Here is a 20114-nt window from a genome sequence, read left to right as displayed (position 1 = left end):
CCTCAGTCGTCTTTTTTCTAGACTAAATAATCCTAATTTCGCTAATCTATCTGGGTATTGTAGTTCTCCCATCCCCTTTATTAATTTTGTTGCCCTCCTTTGTACTCTCTCTAGTTCCATTATATCCTTCCTGAGCACCGGTGCCCAAAACTGGACACAGTACTCCATGTGCGGTCTAACTAGGGATTTGTACAGAGGCAGTATAATGCTCTCATCATGTGTATCCAGACCTCTTTTAATGCACCCCATGATTCTGTTTGCCTTGGCAGCTGCTGCCTGGCACTGGCTGCTCCAGGTAAGTTTATCATTAACTAGGATCCCCAAGTCCTTCTCCCTGTCAGATTTACCCAGTGGTTTCCCGTTCAGTATGTAATGGTGATATTGATTCCTTCTTCCCATGTGTATAACCTGGGATATTGTGTTTGCAATCATTTTCAGGAAGAAACTGAGTATTATCTGACAGAATTGCAGGGGTGTCAATACTTTTGGCCATGACTGTATGTATAGTGAGTGAGTGAGTGCAGAATCGTGAGTGCAGCTCTGGAGTATACTGTACTGTAATGCACATTTTCAGAGTGATGGTTTGGTAATGAGGCATTTGTCTTCTGTTTCCCGGGTGTTGAGGTTTCTGCGACATGCAGGATTGTGAGTGGCGCTCTGGATCGGTCTGAGATAATGCTTTTGTAAAGTGACAGAATGATCACGCAGTAGCAGTGCATGCAGAGCGACCGTTGAGCTGCGCTGTGGATTTTCTTTGCCGCCCGTTGGTGAGATTTCATGACGTCTCCTCAATGCCGCTGTATAACGTGCGGTAAGTTTTTTCCTTTTGGAATAATCGAGGTTTTAGCGCCAGCGCTCTCTGTTTCATGAGGACGTCGTGGTCTTTCCTGAATGTTCTCAGCTGATTTTTCCTCTGGATTTTCCAGGCAGAAAACGGAGTGCACGATCCAGCAGCGACTGCGTGCATGAGCCTTCAGATCCGCGCCTTACCTGCAGCGTCTGGAGATGGTGATGGGGAGGAACGTGCCGTGATCCCGGAGCCGCTCTGCAGCCACGTCCTGGGAGACGCCACTCTGTGGCGCCACGTCCTGGGAGACGCCACTCTGTGGCGCCATGTCCTGGGAGACGCCACTCTGTGGCGCCACGTCCTGGGAGACGCCACTCTGTGGCGCCATGTCCTGGGAGACGCCACTCTGTGGCGCCACGTCCTGGGAGACGCCACTCTGTGGCGCCACGTCCTGGGAGACGCCACTCTGGCGCCACGTCCTGGGAGACGCCACTCTGTGGCGCCACGTCCTGGGAGGCGCACAGAACTCACATCCACTCTTTACACAGAGATAATTGGAGCAGAAATGTATCCGCAATCTCCGAGACAATAAATCAAACACAATGATATTAGTCCAGGACTGTTAGGACAGTTCTGTAACATTTAATCCCGTCCGCTGCATTCTCATCAGTCGCTTCCATCTCTCAACCTTTCTGCTCTGATCTAAGCAAACTCAATAACAAGTTCAGCACTTGACCCCGGCTGCAGGGAAGGACGAGCGCGGCGACGACGACGCAGGAGAGGCTTGTAGTGTCCGCGGCACGTCTGATGCAGAACCTCCTAGATAAATCTCCTGCCCGGTGCACCACAATATGTCGCCGTATTATAAAGCCACGAGTAATGCTCATCGTAATGCGAGATCTGAATTTACTAATGGGGTCTGAGCACAGAGCCGTAAATCCTGCCTGACAGATACGTGCAGACCCTCACTGTGCACCAGAGGGTGGAGATGGATCGGATGCTCTGCACGGCAGGAAGAAGAAAACACTACAAGTTATATGGCCGTAGTGCGCCGTAGGAAGGTGATTATTACTGTTCAGCTTTACAAAGCCTGACGTCACGACGGCACGCGGTACTGGTGACGGCACGACGGCACGCGGTACTGGTGACGGCACGCGGTACTGGTGACATCACGACGGCACGCGGTACTGGTGACGTCACGACGGCACGCGGTACTGGTGACATCACGACGGCACGCGGTACTGGTGACATCACAGTGAGTGGTATTGGTGATGTAACGTCATGCTGGGTGGTACTGGTGTTGTCGCGCTGGGTGGTACTGGTGTTGTCACGCTGGGTGGTACTGGTGGCATCACGCTGGGTGGTACTGGTGGCATCACGCTGGGTGGTACTGGTGTCGGGGGTGTCGCACTGGGTGGTACTGGTGGCATCACGCTGGGTGGTACTGGTGTTGTCACGCTGGGTGGTACTGGTGTTGTCGGGGGTGTTGTGCTGGGTGTTACTGGCGTCGTCGCGCGGGGTGGTACACTTCTAGGAGATGGGTTACTGTTTGCTTCTCTTATAGCACCACCATATTCCTCAGTGCTGCTCAGAATGATGGGGGCTCCAGAGCTGTGGTCCCAGCAGCCCCTGTTCTGTGGGACCGTCCTGGGTCAGTGCGGCCCTCAGAGCTGCGCTCATGTAGGCGCCGTGTTATAAACTGTCCCCAGCGCGGGTCCTTTACTCTGACACTACTTCATGTATTCTGGATTATCAAACGCAAAAACTTAAATGTAAAAGTAGAAAAATTAAATGCGAGCCCTGACAGTCAGACTCCTGGTCCCCTGAGGTCCTCGCGGGTCTGTGCACCTCGTGTGTGCGGCTCGGTCGTCCCCCGCGATATTCGCCGCCCGTCGCTCCCCTCCTCCTTATTCTGCTCACTGTATGTAGACTGCTGGGATTCCAGCCAGTGAAGGGTTAAACCTCTCTTAATTGCATTCCCGGGTTGTAAAAAATGTATGAACGCTCATAAAAGTGTCAGCAAGTAAAAATGTTTGCTTTTGGCTGCTTTGATTAAATTTTGCAAACAGTTTTTGAATATTAAGGAGCCGTCGTTATTGGCCGCGTGGTTTTTAATGCAGGAGCCCATGACATCAGTCAGCGGTCGCATTTCCATAGCCCCGGCCGCTTTACAGGAATATATGGCAATGGCGGCCTCATTGCTATGCGTCTTTATTAGGGAGAACTGACCAATTCATCTTCTGAAGGCACAAAACAAATTGTCACTCGTCGTCCCCAACACAAGGGACGTAAAAAATGGGATTAACGACCACAAAGTAATGATTGCGCTTTTATCTGCTCCTCGCTGTTTGTTTTATCTCCGCTCCGTATGTTGGATCATTAGCGTCGGCGGCGACCGCTGATCAATGACACGGGTCAGGAGGTTGTGGTGGAGGCTGGTCCATGAGGGTCCTCCTCACACCTGCTAGTTCAGGGGGCTGCCACTCTGGCCATAATTGGGGTGAACGCCCGGCCGTCCCTTTATCCGTACCTGCGGCTCCGCTCTGATCGTCCCCGTGACTCTTCTTTCTGCAAAGTTGTATCTTCTCAAGTCCGAACAATTAATGTGTTAGATCCAAAGTAACGAGTGACGTGCAACCTCGCCGCCTGCAACCTCGCCGCCTGCAGCCTCGCCGCCTGCAGCCTCGCCGCCTGCAACCTCGCCGCCTGCAGCCTCCCTTCCTGCAGCCTCCCTTCCTGCAGCCTCCCTTCCTGCAGCCTAGCTGCCTGCAGCCTCGCCGCCTGCAACCTCGCCGCCTGCAACCTCCCTTCCTGCAGCCTCCCTTCCTGCAGCCTCGCCGCCTGCAGCCTCGCCGCCTGCAACCTCGCCGCCTGCAACCTCACCGCCTGCAACCTCGCCGCCTGCAACCTCGCCGCCTGCAACCTCGCCGCCTGCAACCTCGCCGCCTGCAGCCTCCCTTCCTGCAGCCTAGCCGCCTGCAGCCTCGCCGCCTGCAACCTCGCCTCCTGCAGCCTCGCCGCCTGCAACCTCGCCGCCTGCAGCCTCGCTGCCTGCAGCCTCGCCGCCTGCTGCCTACAACCTCGCCGCCTGCAGCCTCGCTGCCCCGCTCAGGGAGACCTCCACTCCGCCCTTAAAGGGATTTTCCCGTTTTGGGTAAATAATCTCTGTAAACTTCTGAGACTTTGTAGCAGACATAGGCCCTGATCCGTCTTCTGCCGTTCATGAATGATCGCACAGATGTTTACTACACGAGGCCACTGGAAAACAATTAGCACAAACATTTTGATGACATTTTGAAAAGTCTCAAATGATGAATTATTCAAGAACATCTTGATAATGAGGGAGCAAACGAAAAAATGACGAAGGCTGAAAAATGGTGTAAAAATAATGAATTTGGAGCGAAAGATCCCCAAGAGTCCGAACTTTGACTCTCAAAAAAGGCACAAAAAGAGCGACGAATCGGGGCCTTAGTGTTTAATTTCTCCGTATTCTTCTCATCTTGCTGACAGTGAATGAGAACTCCGGTCCTCATTCAGAGCCATAACCGGTCCTGCTCTCTGCTCACCGGAGGTGTGAACAATGCTCTGTGAGCTGAGCTGCCTACAGCCCACACTGACACATTGTAACAAACCAGCAGAGAGGCCTGGAAAGCAGCAGCTGCCATGTATTTACTTGGTGCAATAGAAACAAACCCTCAGCTGAGAGCAGGACCAGTAATGATCAGGTTTTTAGCCTCTCAATGTTTGTGTCATAGTCACTGACAGCAAGCACATATATTATGGCTAGTGAGGAGTTAATGAGGTGATTTATTAAGGGTTGTACCGCCTGCAGCAGAGCGCCTCCTGTGGCCTGAAAAAGTGACTATAATTGCAGCAAAGGTGCTCAGAATGTGTTAGAGGGCTATCCTACGAATGATACATGAAGACCCAGTCATCATTTGCCTTTTTTTCACTTTTTAGTCTTGTGATCACTGACTTTTTTTATTGTCACAAACCCCTCTCAGAACAAAAAACTCCATAATCACCCCCAGAAAAACAAACTGGTGGATAACCATAAAATAGACTTCTAGAAAGGTGAATAAGGCACAAATGAGAAACCGATGAGTCGCCAAATGCTGGACAAAAAAAAGCAGGAATGCAGCAGGGACTGTGGCCGCGGCGGCTGCGCGCTCCTCCTTCAGTGCATGCTCACACCACGTCTCTCATCTCAGGCCATGCTCACACCACGTCTCTCATCTCAGGCCATGCTCACACCACGTCTCTCATCTCGGGCCATGCTAACACCACGTCTCTCATCTCGGGCCATGCTAACACCACGTCTCTCATCTCGGGCCATGCTCACACCACGTCTCTCATCTCAGGCCATGCTCACACCACGTCTCTCATCTCAGGCTATGCTCACACCACGTCTCTCATCTCAGGCCATGCTCACACCACGTCTCTCATCTCAGGCTATGCTCACACCACGTCTCTCATCTCAGGCCATGCTCACACCACGTCTCTCATCTCAGGCCATGCTCACACCACGTCTCTCATCTCGGGCCATGCTAACACCACGTCTCTCATCTCGGGCCATGCTAACACCACGTCTCTCATCTCGGGCCATGCTCACACCACGTCTCTCATCTCAGGCCATGCTCACACCACGTCTCTCATCTCAGGCTATGCTCACACCACGTCTCTCATCTCAGGCCATGCTCACACCACGTCTCTCATCTCAGGCTATGCTCACACCACGTCTCTCATCTCAGGCTATGCTCACACCACGTCTCTCATCTCAGGCCATGCTCACACCATGTCTCTCATCTCAGGCCATGCTCACACCACGTCTCTCATCTCAGGCTATGCTCACACCACGTCTCTCATCTCAGGCCATGCTCACACCACGTCTCTCATCTCAGGCTATGCTCACACCACGTCTCTCATCTCAGGCTATGCTCACACCACGTCTCTCATCTCAGGCCATGCTCACACCACGTCTCTCATCTCAGGCTATGCTCACACCACGTCTCTCATCTCAGGCTATGCTCACACCACGTCTCTCATCTCAGGCCATGCTCACACCATGTCTCTCATCTCAGGCCATGCTCACACCACGTCTCTCATCTCAGGCTATGCTCACACCACGTCTCTCATCTCAGGCCATGCTCACACCACGTCTCTCATCTCAGGCTATGCTCACACCACGTCTCTCATCTCAGGCCATGCTCACACCACGTCTCTCATCTCAGGCCATGCTCACACCATGTCTCTCATCTCAGGCCATGCTCACACCACGTCTCTCATCTCAGGCTATGCTCACACCACGTCTCTCATCTCAGGCTATGCTCACACCACGTCTCTCATCTCAGGCCATGCTCGCACCACGTCTCTCATCTCAGGCCATGCTCACACCACGTCTCTCATCTCAGGCCATGCTCACACCACGTCTCATCTCAGGCCATGCTCACACCATGTCTCTCATCTCAGGCCATGCTCACACCACGTCTCTCATCTCAGGCTATGCTCACACCACGTCTCTCATCTCAGGCTATGCTCACACCACGTCTCTCATCTCAGGCCATGCTCACACCACGTCTTTCATCTCTGGCCATGCTCACACCACGTCTCTCATCTCAGGCCATGCTCACACCATGTCTCTCATCTCAGGCCATGCTCACACCACGTCTCTCATCTCAGGCTATGCTCACACCACGTCTCTCATCTCAGGCCATGCTCACACCACGTCTCTCATCTCAGGCCATGCTCACACCACGTCTCTCATCTCAGGCCATGCTCACACCACGTCTCTCATCTCAGGCTATGCTCACACCACGTCTCTCATCTCAGGCCATGCTCACACCACGTCTCTCATCTTAGGCCATGCTCACACCACGTCTCTCATCTCAGGCCATGCTCACACCACATCTCTCATCTCAGGCCATGCTCACGCCACGTCTCTCATCTCAGGCCATGCTCACACATGGCTTTGTTATGCAAATTTTCAGCTGCCTTTTACAGTACCCGCAAAGTCTGAGATTTCACAAATCTCCTGCACACAAGTTTGTTTTTTGCAAGTTCTTTTCTGCCAAGAGAGCAAATTTTGCTGCAGAAAAAAATGCAGCAAAAACGCCACGTGTGAACATAGCCTTAAGATTTCTAGAAACCCCAAATGGTAAAAAGTGAACTGAGCATTGTTCGGCCGGCGCCGTCTCTGTGGACGCTCCGTGCTTCATACAGTACGAGAGTGGGAGGCTCCGGAGACGTCGCCTCGTTTCATTCAGAGCATTTGATGAGCGGTTTCCCCCAAGTATGCTTGCATGCTTAAATCCCCCCTCTCCGAAATCCCCCCCAAAGCAAAACCTTGTAAAAACCTGTCAGTCCCGCACCTGCGCCTGTGGGATTTCTGCGCCTGTGGGATTTCTGCGCCTGTGGGATTTCTGCGCCTGTGGGATTTCTGCGCCTGTGGGAGTCCTGCTCCTGTGGGATTTCTGCGCCTGTGGGATTTCTGCGCCTGTGGGAGTCCTGCTCCTGTGGGATTTCTGCGCCTGTGGGAGTCCTGCTCCTGTGGGATTTCTGCGCCTGTGGGAGTCCTGCTCCTGTGGGATTTGTGCCTGTGGGGTTCCTGCGCCTGTGGGGGTCCTGCACCTGTGGGATTTCTGCGCCTGTGGGGGTCCTGCGCCTGTGGGGGTCCTGCCCCTGCGTCTGTGGGGGTCCTGCACCTGTGGGATTTCTGCGCCTGTGGGGGTCCTGCGCCTGTGGGGGTCCTGCCCCTGCGGGAGTCCTGCGGGAGTCCTGCGCCTGTGGGATTTCTGCGCCTGTGGGGGTCCCGCCCCTGCGCCTGTGGGAGTCTTGCACCTGTGGGATTTCTGCGCCTGTTGGGGTCCCGCACTTGTGCCTGCGGGGGTCCTGCGCCTGTGGAGGTCCTGCACCTGTGGGATTTCTGCGCCTGTTGGGGTCCCGCACTTGTGCCTGTGGGGGTCCTGCGCCTGTGGGGGTCCTGCCCCTGCACTTGTGGGATTTCTTCGCCTGTGGGGGTCCTGCGCCTGGGCTTGTGGGGGTCCCGCGCCTGGGCCTGTGGGGGTCCTGCACTTGTGCCTGTGGGAGTCCCGCACAGGAGACACAGAGCACTTCACATTGCAGGGCTGTCTGAGTGATGGAGGATAGGACGGTCATACAGTATCAGACCCTTTATAGAACAGTTCTCTTCAGGGCCAAGAGTTGAGGGTCCTTAACAGAGGTCTGCCCTGTATGAACATCCCCTTTAACTGCGATCCTCTGGACTTCTCTCATCTGACACTGACTGGTCACTGACAACCCCATGAGATGACGAACTGCGGTTGTCACAATGTATCAGACAAGACAATGCATTTAGGAGGAGAATCCCTTTAAACTGTTTGGTCGTCGTCCTGCTGTGGTTTGGATGGGGACGATTCTTACAGGAGAGAAATAAAGGGAGTGACATGCCTTCCTTAAAGGGATCCCTAATCAGAAAATCCCCCGGGTTTATTTTAAATACACTTTTCGATCTGTGGAGCAGAGCCGTCATGTCCGCAGGAGCAGGCAGCAGTGGAGCAGAGCCGTCATGTCTGGGGGGCAGACAGCAGTGGAGCAGAGCCGTCATGTCTGGGGGGCAGACAGCAGTGGAGCAGAGACGTCATGTCTGGGGGGCAGACAGCAGTGGAGCAGAGCCGTCATGTCTGGGGGGCAGGCAGCAGTGGAGCAGAGCCGTCATGTCCGCAGGGGCAGGCAGCAGTGGAGCAGAGCCGTCATGTCCGCAGGGGCAGGCAGCAGTGGAGCAGAGCCGTCATGTCCGCAGGGGCAGGCAGCAGTGAAGCAGAGCCGTCATGTCTGGGGGGCAGGCAGCAGTGGAGCAGAGCCGTCATGTCCGCAGGGGCAGGCAGCAGTGAAGCAGAGCCGTCATGTCTGGGGGGCAGGCAGCAGTGGAGCAGAGCCGTCATGTCTGGGGGGCAGGCAGCAGTGAAGCAGAGCCGTCATGTCTGGGGGGCAGGCAGCAGTGGAGCAGAGCCGTCATGTTCGCAGGGGCAGGAAGCAGTGAAGCAGAGCCGTCATGTCTGGGGGGCAGGCAGCAGTGGAGCAGAGCCATCATGTCCGCAGGAGCAGAGCCATCATGTCCGCAGGGGCAGGCAGCAGTGGAGCAGAGCCGTCATGTCCGCAGGGGCAGGCAGCAGTGAAGCAGAGCCGTCATGTCTGGGGGGCAGGCAGCAGTGGAGCAGAGCCGTCATGTCCGCAGGGGCAGGCAGCAGTGAAGCAGAGCCGTCATGTCTGGGGGGCAGGCAGCAGTGGAGCAGAGCCATCATGTCCGCAGGGGCAGGTAGCAGTGAAGCAGAGCCGTCATGTCTGGGGGGCAGGCAGCAGTGAAGCAGAGCCGTCATGTCTGGGGGGCAGGCAGCAGTGAAGCAGAGCCGTCATGTCCGCAGGGGCAGGCAGCAGGGGAGCTGAGCCGTCATGTCCGCAGGGGCAGGCAGCAGTGAAGCAGAGCCGTCATGTCCGCAGGAGCAGAGCCATCATGTCCGCAGGGGCAGGCAGCAGTGGAGCAGAGCCGTCATGTGCGCAGGGGCAGGAAGCAGTGGAGCAGAGCCGTCATGTCTGGGGGGCAGGCAGCAGTGGAGCAGAGCAGTCATGTTCGCAGGGGCAGGCAGCAGTGAAGCAGAGCCGTCATGTCTGGGGGGCAGGCAGCAGTGGAGCAGAGCCGTCATGTCCGCAGGGGCAGGCAGCAGTGGAGCAGAGCCGTCATGTCTGGGGGGCAGGCAGCAGTGGAGCAGAGCCGTCATGTCCGCAGGGGCAGGCAGCAGTGAAGCAGAGCTGTCATGTCTGGGGGGCAGGCAGCAGTGGAGCTGAGCCGTCATGTCCGCAGGGGCAGGCAGCAGTGGAGCAGAGCCGTCATGTCCGCAGGGGCAGGCAGCAGTGAAGCAGAGCCGTCATGTCCGCAGGAGCAGAGCCATCATGTCCGCAGGGGCAGGCAGCAGTGGAGCAGAGCCGTCATGTCCGCAGGGGCAGGCAGCAGTGGAGCAGAGCCGTCATGTCTGGGGGGCAGGCAGCAGTGGAGCAGAGCAGTCATGTTCGCAGGGGCAGGCAGCAGTGAAGCAGAGCCGTCATGTCTGGGGGGCAGGCAGCAGTGGAGCAGAGCCGTCATGTCCGCAGGGGCAGGCAGCAGTGGAGCAGAGCCGTCATGTCTGGGGGGCAGGCAGCAGTGGAGCAGAGCCATCATGTCCGCAGGGGCAGGTAGCAGTGAAGCAGAGCCGTCATGTCTGGGGGGCAGGCAGCAGTGAAGCAGAGCCGTCATGTCTGGGGGGCAGGCAGCAGTGAAGCAGAGCCGTCATGTCCGCAGGGGCAGGCAGCAGTGGAGCTGAGCCGTCATGTCCGCAGGGGCAGGCAGCAGTGGAGCAGAGCCGTCATGTCCGCAGGGGCAGGCAGCAGTGAAGCAGAGCCGTCATGTCCGCAGGAGCAGAGCCATTATGTCCGCAGGGGCAGGCAGCAGTGGAGCAGAGCCGTCATGTCCGCAGGGGCAGGCAGCAGTGGAGCAGAGCCGTCATGTCTGGGGGGCAGGCAGCAGTGGAGCAGAGCAGTCATGTTCGCAGGGGCAGGCAGCAGTGAAGCAGAGCCGTCATGTCTGGGGGGCAGGCAGCAGTGGAGCAGAGCCGTCATGTCCGCAGGGGCAGGCAGCAGTGGAGCAGAGCCGTCATGTCTGGGGGGCAGGCAGCAGTGGAGCAGAGCCGTCATGTCCGCAGGGGCAGGCAGCAGTGAAGCAGAGCTGTCATGTCTGGGGGGCAGGCAGCAGTGGAGCTGAGCCGTCATGTCCGCAGGGGCAGGCAGCAGTGGAGCAGAGCCGTCATGTCCGCAGGGGCAGGCAGCAGTGAAGCAGAGCCGTCATGTCCGCAGGAGCAGAGCCATCATGTCCGCAGGGGCAGGCAGCAGTGGAGCTGAGCCATCATGTCCGCAGGGGCAGGCAGCAGTGGAGCTGAGCCGTCATGTCCGCAGGGGCAGGCAGCAGTGGAGCAGAGCCGTCATGTCCGCAGGGGCAGGCAGCAGTGAAGCAGAGCCGTCATGTCCGCAGGAGCAGAGCCATTATGTCCGCAGGGGCAGGCAGCAGTGGAGCAGAGCCGTCATGTCCGCAGGGGCAGGCAGCAGTGGAGCAGAGCCGTCATGTCTGGGGGGCAGGCAGCAGTGGAGCAGAGCAGTCATGTTCGCAGGGGCAGGCAGCAGTGAAGCAGAGCCGTCATGTCTGGGGGGCAGGCAGCAGTGGGGCAGAGCCGTCATGTCCGCAGGGGCAGGCAGCAGTGGAGCAGAGCCGTCATGTCTGGGGGGCAGGCAGCAGTGGAGCAGAGCCGTCATGTCCGCAGGGGCAGGCAGCAGTGAAGCAGAGCTGTCATGTCTGGGGGGCAGGCAGCAGTGGAGCAGAGCCGTCATGTCCGCAGGGGCAGGTAAACCACAGAGCTTGTGTAGGCAGCAGCTCTGGATGTGAGTGGAGTGTATCGCGGAGCACATGGGATGAGTGTCGCCTGCCCGCTGATGTTGGGGTCCGCATGTTGACTCCTCGCCTCACACAAGTAACATCACAATCTGATTCGCTTTCTTCTTTCTTGTAGGAAATAATTGAGTTCCCCATCCTGAAGTTAAACGGCAGAACCATGGAGATCGAGTCCACGTTCCACACGTACGTTCAGCCCGTGGTGCACCCCCAGCTCACCCCGTTCTGCACCGAGGTAAGAGCCCGCATCGCTGAGTGTTCTCTGTAGGGTCTTCCTTAAAGGGGTTGTCCAGGACTGGGCTATTGATGACCTTTCTATGAGTCACCAATGAGATCAGTGGGGTCCGGCCCCCCACCAGCAGTCGGATGTGAAGCTCCATCATTGCTCGGTGGCCACTGCTGAGTCCTGCAGTACATTCACTTCAATGGGAGCTGAGTCTCAGGACTCAGTGGCGGCCACCGGCCATGTACAGGGCGGCCGCTACATCAGGAGCAGAGATCTGTGGAGTGTGGGGGAGACAGGACCCACCGCTATCATATTGATGAGTTATGGGGGGCGCTGTGATGTCTGCAATGAGAAGAAGCTGCCAGGCCCCTCGGAGGACGTCTGCTGGACCCCACTAGTTATATACCTCAGGCACAGCATGGTTTGTCACAGTGTATCAGTCAAGTGACAGCAGAGTGCGGAGACTGGATGCAGATGGAGCAAACCCTCTGCTGTGAACAGTATCAGATCTGCAGGGATAAAGCGGTATAATCCTCCGTGGCTCATTATATTGCTGGCGCCAAAGATGGCGCTGTATGGTGGTGCAATATACATGGCCGTGTGAGTGGCAGGGAGTCAACACCGCGAGCGTTTATTCCACCGATCACAGCGCGGTGACGATCACTGATGGTACGGTGCGAGGTAACGATCACTGAAGGTACGGTGCGCGGTGACGATCACTGACGGTACGGTGCGAGGTAACGATCACTGACGGTACGGTGCGAGGTAACGATCACTGACGGTACGGTGCGAGGTAACGATCACTGACGGTACGGTGCGAGGTAACGATCACTGACGGTACGTGGGCGGTGACGATCACTGATGGTACGGTGCGAGGTAACGATCACTGACGGTACGGTGCGAGGTAACGATCACTGACGGTACGGTGCGAGGTAACGATCACTGACGGTACGGTGCGAGGTAACGATCACTGACGGTACGGTGCGAGGTAACGATCACTGACGGTACGGTGCGAGGTAACGATCACTGACGGTACGGTGCGAGGTAACGATCACTGACGATACGGTGCGAGGTGACGATCACTGACGGTACGGTGCGAGGTAACGATCACTGAAGGTACGGTGCGCGGTGACGATCACTGACGGTACGGTGCGAGGTAACGATCACTGACGGTACGGTGCGAGGTAACGATCACTGACGGTACGGTGCGAGGTAACGATCACTGACGGTACGGTGCGAGGTAACGATCACTGACGGTACGTGGGCGGTGACGATCACTGACGGTACGGTGCGAGGTAACGATCACTGACGGTACGGTGCGAGGTAACGATCACTGACGGTACGGTGCGAGGTAACGATCACTGACGGTACGGTGCGAGGTAACGATCACTGACGGTACGGTGCGAGGTAACGATCACTGACGGTACGGTGCGAGGTAACGATCACTGACGATACGGTGCGAGGTAACGATCACTGAAGGTACGATGCGCGGTGACGATCACTGACGGTACGGTGCGAGGTAACGATCACTGACGGTACGGTGCGAGGTAACGATCACTGACGGTACGGTGCGCGGTGACGATCACTGACGGTAAGGTGCGAGGTAACGATCACTGACGGTACGGTGCGCGGTGATGATCACTGACGGTACGGTGCGAGGTAACGATCACTGATGGTACGGTGCGCGGTGATGATCACTGACGGTACGGTGCGAGGTAACGATCACTGATGGTACGGTGCGATACGGCGGCGTCACCCGCGTGACACGGGGATGAATCAGGCGTCTGCAGTTCTCCCACAGCGGGGAAGTCTCTGGCGATGGGAGTCGCTGTCCTGTGCTCCCACATAAATAAGGTCTGCGCCATCCCGTCATTGCCGTGGCAGGCAGCACGTGCAGCGCTCATCTATGTCGCCGGCGCAGCAGTCGTCTTAGTGGCTGCAGTTGGTATTTGTTACTAGCTGGATGATGAGTGTGATGGTTTTCATTATTGTGGGGGCTCCTGAAGGGGCTGATACTGTGCAGAGGACAATCCAGCAGGAAAAGCTGCGGCAAACCGGTGCCCAAAGGATGCGCAGAAGAAGCGGCACCAGGACTGCTCATCCAGAGCTGCATGCATCCAGCACTCGGGATGAACTGCAACTGATGACACCGCGTATGAGGCCGGGGGGTGAAGCCACCTCACGGAGAGGAATAATGGCGCCATAAAAAGCGGCTGCGGTCCAGTCCCTGAGCTGGGAGCGTCCGGGAGCAGAGGAGAGCTGCTGAAAGAGTAACTCCATACTGTGCCGGGAGCCGACCCCCTGCTGACTGCCGGGTCTCTGCTCCTGGCTGTGCTGGACGTACAGCTGTCAGCAGTGGGATGGTTAACCCCTTGGCCTCAGTCCTCTTCTGTCAGCCCAGAGCTGTGGGGAGGTAAAGCGTCAGGCCGGGATCACACATGCGGGAAGCACGGCCGAGTCTTGCATGTTAATACCCGGCACTGCCGCCTGCACCCCGGAGCGTGCGGCCGCATAGGAATACATGGAGCCGCACGCTCCGCTCCTGAGTGCAGGCGGCAGTGCCGGGTATTAACATGCGAGACTCGCCGTGCTTCCCGCATGTGTGATCCCGGCCTTATAGAGAGCGAGCTCACTGACAGAATCTCTGTTACCTCGTTCTGCAGAGGACAACGCTGCAAAATGTCCAATGGAGCCGACTATATCATGTGTAAAGCTCTGCTCCCGCAGGTTCCCACCGCCGCTACGTGGCAGGAAAGGGCTCTGCTGCTGCCTCACCTGACCGCAGAGCACACTCGAGGTCCATTCACACCGTCGGTGCACTCAAAAGCTGCACCGCAAACCACACAACTGCACGTTACACCGCCACCAAGAGCAAGCGCCAAAAATGGACGATTGCACAATGCAGAGCATGAAAGACGGCAACGTGGCGAAGACATGGCGGAGCCCCCACGTGTGAACACGTCCTTACCCACAGCCAGCCGCCTGCACCCCACACTCAGCCAGCACATCAGTGTATTACACCCCCCATGTATTATTACACACAGCCCCGCCGTGTATTATTACACACCGCCCCCCCCGTGTATTATTACACACCGCCCCCCCCCCCCGTGTATTATTACACACCGCCGCCGTGTATTATTACACACCACCCCCCCGTGTATTATTACACACCGCCCCCCCGTGTATTATTACACACCGCCCCCCCGTGTATTATTACACACCGCCCCCCCGTGTATTATTACACACCGTCCCCCCGTGTATTATTACACACCGCCCCCCCGTGTATTATTACACACCGCCCCCGTGTATTATTACACACGGTCCCCCCGTGTATTATTGCACACCGCCCCCCCCCCGTGTATTATTACACACCGCCCCCGTGTCTTTATTACACAACGCACCCCCGTGTATTATTACACACCGCCCCCCCGTGTATTATTACACACCGCCCCCCCGTGTATTATTACACACCGCCCCGTGTATTATTACACACCGCCCCCGTGTATTATTACACACCGCCCCCGTGTATTATTACACACCGCCCCCGTGTATTATTACACACCGCCCCCGTGTATTATTACACACCGCCCCCGTGTATTATTACACACCGCCCCCGTGTCTTATTACACACCGCCCCCCCGTGAATTATTACATACCGTCCCCCCGTGTATTATTACACACCGCCCCCGTGTATTATTACACACCGCCCCCGTGTATTATTACACACCGCCCCCGTGTATTATTACACACCGCCCCCGTGTATTATTACACACCGCCCCGTGTATTATTACACACCGCCCCCGTGTATTATTACACACCGCCCCCGTGTATTATTACACACCGCCCCCGTGTATTATTACACACCGCCCCCCGTGTATTATTACACACCGCCCCCGTGTCTTTATTACACAACGCACCCCCGTGTATTATTACACACCGCCCCCCCGTGTATTATTACACACGGTCCCCCCGTGTATTATTACACACGGTCCCCCCGTGTATTATTACACACCGCCCCCCCCGTGTATTATTACACACCGCCCCCCCGTGTATTATTACACACCGCCCCCCGTGTATTATTACACACCGCCCCCCCCGTGTATTATTACACACCGCCCCCCCGTGTATTATTACACACCGCCCCCCCGTGTATTATTACACACCGCCCCCGTGTATTATTACACACCGCCCCCGTGTATTATTACACACCGCCCCCGTGTCTTTATTACACAACGCACCCCCATGTATTATTACACACCGCCCCCGTGTATTATTACACACCGCCCCCGTGTATTATTACACACCGCCCCCCGTGTATTATTACACACCGCCCCCGTGTCTTTATTACACACCGCCCCCCCCGTGAATTATTACATACCGTCCCCCCGTGTATTATTACACACCGCCCCCGTGTATTATTACACACCGCCCCCGTGTATTATTACACACCGCCCCCGTGTATTATTACACACCGCCCCCGTGTCTTTATTACACACCGCCCCCCCGTGTATTATTACATACCGCCCCCGTGTATTATTACACATCACACCCCCGTGTCTTATTACACACCGCCCCCCCGTGTATTATTACGCACCGCCCCGTGTATTATTACGCACCGCCCCGTGTATTATTACGCACCGCCCCGTGTATTATTACGCACCGCCCCGTGTATTATTACGCACCGCCCCGTGTATTATTACACATCGCCCCCTGTATTATTACACATCGCCCCCGTGTATTATTACACACTGCCCCCCGTGTATTATTACACACCGCCCCCCGTGTATTATTACACACCGCCCCCCGTGTATTATTACACACCGCCCCCCGTGTATTATTACACACCGCCCCCCGTGTATTATTACACACCGCCCCCCGTGTATTATTACACACCGCCCCCCGTGTATTATTACACACCGCCCCCCGTGTATTATTACGCACCGCCCCCGTGTATTATTACGCACCGCCCCGTGTATTATTATACATCGCCCCCGTGTATTATTACGCACCGCCCCGTGTATTATTATACACCGCCCACGTGTATTATTACACACCGCCCCCGTGTATTATTACACACCGCCCCCCGTGTATTATTACACACCGCCCCCGTGTCTTATTACACACCGCCCCCCCGTGTATTATTACATACCGCCCCCGTGTATTATTACACATCACACCCCCGTGTCTTATTACACATCACACCCCCGTGTATTATCACACACCGCCCCCCGAGTATTATCACGCACCGCCCCCCGTGTATTATCACGCACCGCCCCCCGTGTATTATTACGCACCGCCCCCCGTGTATTATCACACACCGCCCCCCGTGTATTATCACACACCGCCCCCCGTGTATTATCACGCACCGCCCCTGTGTATTATTACGCACCGCCCCCGTGTATTATTACGCACCTCCCCCAGTGTATTATTACGCACCGCCCCCCGTATATTATTACACACCGCCCCCGTATATTATTACGCACCGCCCCGTGTATTATTACGCACCGCCCCGTGTATTATTACGCACCGCCCCGTGTATTATTACGCACCGCCCCGTGTATTATTTCGCACCGCCCCGTGTATTATTACGCACCGCCCCGTGTATTATTACGCACCGCCCCGTGTATTATTACGCACCGCCCCGTGTATTATTACACATCGCCCCCGTGTATTATTACACACTGCCCCCCGTGTATTATTATACATCGCCTCCGTGTATTATTACACACTGCCCCCCGTGTATTATTATACATCGCCTCCGTGTATTATTACACACCGCCCCCCGTGTATTATTACACACCGCCCCCGTGTATTATTACACACCGCCCCCCGTGTATTATTACACACCGCCCCCCGTGTATTATTACACACCGCCCCCGTGTATTATTACACACCGCCCCCGTGTATTATTACGCACCGCCCCGTGTATTATTATACATCGCCTCCGTGTATTATTACACACTGCCCCCCGTGTATTATTATACATCGCCTCCGTGTATTGTTGCACACTGCCCCCTGTGTATTATTACACACCGCCCCCCGTGTATTATTACACACCGCCCCCCGTGTATTATTACACACCGCCCCCCGTGTATTATTACACACCGCCCCCCGTGTATTATTACACACCGCCCCCCGTGTATTATTATACATCGCCCCCTATGTATTATTGCACAGCCCCTGTAGCCCCCCTGCCCTTGGTGGAGCCACTGTGGACCCCTCACGTTGTGGCTGGACCCCAGTCAGTGGCCCCTCGTCTTCTGGGTCCCAGGTCCCCGCTGGTTCCGGCCTCTATAATCTGCGCTCACGTTTCCTCATCAGAAGAACTTAATGAAGTGCAAAATAAAATCCTGCAGCTCGGCGTCCGCAGTAATTACCGACGTCCTGGAGGAATTCATCACGGACCCTCCTGGTCGTTAGTGGGAGCCGGCGATTCATTACAATTAATGACACTTGTGAGTTAATAAAGGCTCCGCACATGGGTCCCGCCCCGAGATCTGCGCTCGCCCCCCATTACTGGGTATGTCACACTGCGGCTGGTTTGTAACAGTGTGTCAGACCAGGCACCAGTCTTCTACCTGCCACCATGGTGCCGTACATTTTACCTGCACTGATACATTGTGACGACCTTTTGGTGCAGACTTGATGCCCGTGTGTTTTGTTTTAGTCTCTGAATGTGAGGATTCCACTCACTGACAGCAAACAGAGATTTTAAGACACTAAAAAGGAACATTTTCCAAACTTCTGTCTTAAGATTGATTTGTATTCTTATATGAACGTGAATACTTTTCTGCCCAATGATGACAAAAGTATTCTAGGAGTGATACCTTTATTGTGTAACCAGAAAATGTTTGGCCAATAAAGGTATCGCTCCTAGAACACGTTAGTCATCTTTGGGCAGAAAAGTATCCACAGCGATTTTTCTGGCTAACACGGTACCACAATACAATGTGTTATTGTACAGCATATTCTTATGTTAAAAAGGTTTTCTGTTTTGTCAGCGAGTGTTTTTTTTTATCTCTTGTGCTGGTGGATTGTCAGCTCTTGGGCCGTGTCTGACTCTGCTCCCTGCGCCGCAGCTCGTGGTGCCGCAGCTCGTGGGTATGCAGCTCGTAGTACCGCAGCTCGTGGTGCCACAGCTCGTGGTGCAGCAGCTCGTGGTGCCGCAGCTCGTGGGTATGCAGCTCGTAGTACCGCAGCTCGTGGTGCCGCAGCTCGTGGTTATGCAGCTCGTGGTTATGCAGCTCGTAGTACCGCAGCTCGTGGTGCCGCAGCTCGTGGGTATGCAGCTCGTAGTACCGCAGCTCGTGGTGCCGCAGCTCGTGGGTATGCAGCTCGTAGTACCGCAGCTCGTGGTGCCGCAGCTCGTGGTGCAGCAGCTCGTGGTTATGCAGCTCGTAGTACCGCAGCTCGTGGTGCCACAGCTCGTGGGTATGCAGCTCGTAGTACCGCAGCTCGTGGTTATGCAGCTCGTGGTTATGCAGCTCGTGGTTATGCAGCTCGTGGTGCCGCAGCTCGTGGGTATGCAGCTCGTAGTACCGCAGCTCGTGGTGCCGCAGCTCGTGGTGCCGCAGCTCGTGGGTATGCAGCTCGTAGTACCGCAGCTCGTGGTGCCGCAGCTCGTGGTTATGCAGCTCGTGGTTATGCAGCTCGTAGTACCGCAGCTCGTGGGTATGCAGCTCGTAGTACCGCAGCTCGTGGTGCAGCAGCTCGTGGTGCCGCAGCTCGTGGGTATGCAGCTCGTAGTACCGCAGCTCGTGGTGCCGCAGCTCGTGGTGCAGCAGCTCGTGGTTATGCAGCTCGTAGTACCGCAGCTCGTGGTGCCGCAGCTCGTGGGTATGCAGCTCGTAGTCCTGCAGCTCGTGGTTATGCAACTCGTGGTTATGCAGGTCATGGCGCCGCAGCTCGTGGTGCCGCAGCTCGTGGGTATGCAGCTCGTAGTACCGCAGCTCGTGGTTATGCAGCTCGTAGTACCGCAGCTCGTGGTTATGCAGGTCATGGCGCCACAGCTCGTGGTGCCGCTCCAGGCTGCGCTCTCTTATATCGATCCGATTAGCAGCACCGCTGTGTTCCGGGTCGCCGAGCATCCAGAAGTTGCGCACAGACCAGCCACTGCCCGTGATCCTCCCCATCTTACTGTTCAGTGCCTCTGTCGGGGTTCTGGGCTGTTGACCACTGATATCAGGATTCATTCTGTAAGGAATATTATCTGTTCGTTTGAGACGCCTCCAGAAAAAAGAAAAACTCAAGATGACAACCCTGACCGCTATGAAACAACTTGTCATAAAAGTCATATGTGCTGCGTGCGCAGAGAAGAAGTGAAGACATGACGGACGTCTCCACTCTGGAGGATTTTTTTATCTGGGTCCGGGAAAGCTGGGTGAGCGGCGACCTGGTCATTGTCAGTGGTCACGAGGGTTTTCTGATATCAGAACTGATGAAAATCTATAGTTATCCATTGTAAATCATACATTAGTTCCTTACAGTTTTCAGATTGGGTGCAGCAGTTGTCTTGTCACCCAGCTTTTCCGGGTGCAGGTTTAACCCACTCGTGGCTGGATGCAGTTGTGCAGGCAGTACAGGACAGGCGACGGATTGGGAACGTCGATTTCTCGGGGATTGTGTCCTCC

The 20114-nt window shown here is 55.9% G+C and overlaps 1 protein-coding gene across 1 annotated transcript in view; it reads left to right on the top strand.

The window, feature by feature from the left end:
- ERI3 (ERI1 exoribonuclease family member 3) overlaps positions 1–20114 on the top strand; it is a 302309-nt gene that overhangs the window by 35908 nt on the left and 246287 nt on the right. Inside the window, 1 exon segment of the mRNA XM_077278034.1 lies at positions 11377–11493. Coding sequence (XP_077134149.1) covers positions 11377–11493 — 117 coding nt within the window.

The sequence above is a fragment of the Ranitomeya variabilis genome, chromosome 8 (genome assembly GCF_051348905.1).
Source record: "Ranitomeya variabilis isolate aRanVar5 chromosome 8, aRanVar5.hap1, whole genome shotgun sequence".
In the NCBI taxonomy this organism is placed as follows: domain Eukaryota; kingdom Metazoa; phylum Chordata; class Amphibia; order Anura; family Dendrobatidae; genus Ranitomeya; species Ranitomeya variabilis.
This window is presented reverse-complemented; position numbering and strand designations above follow the sequence as displayed.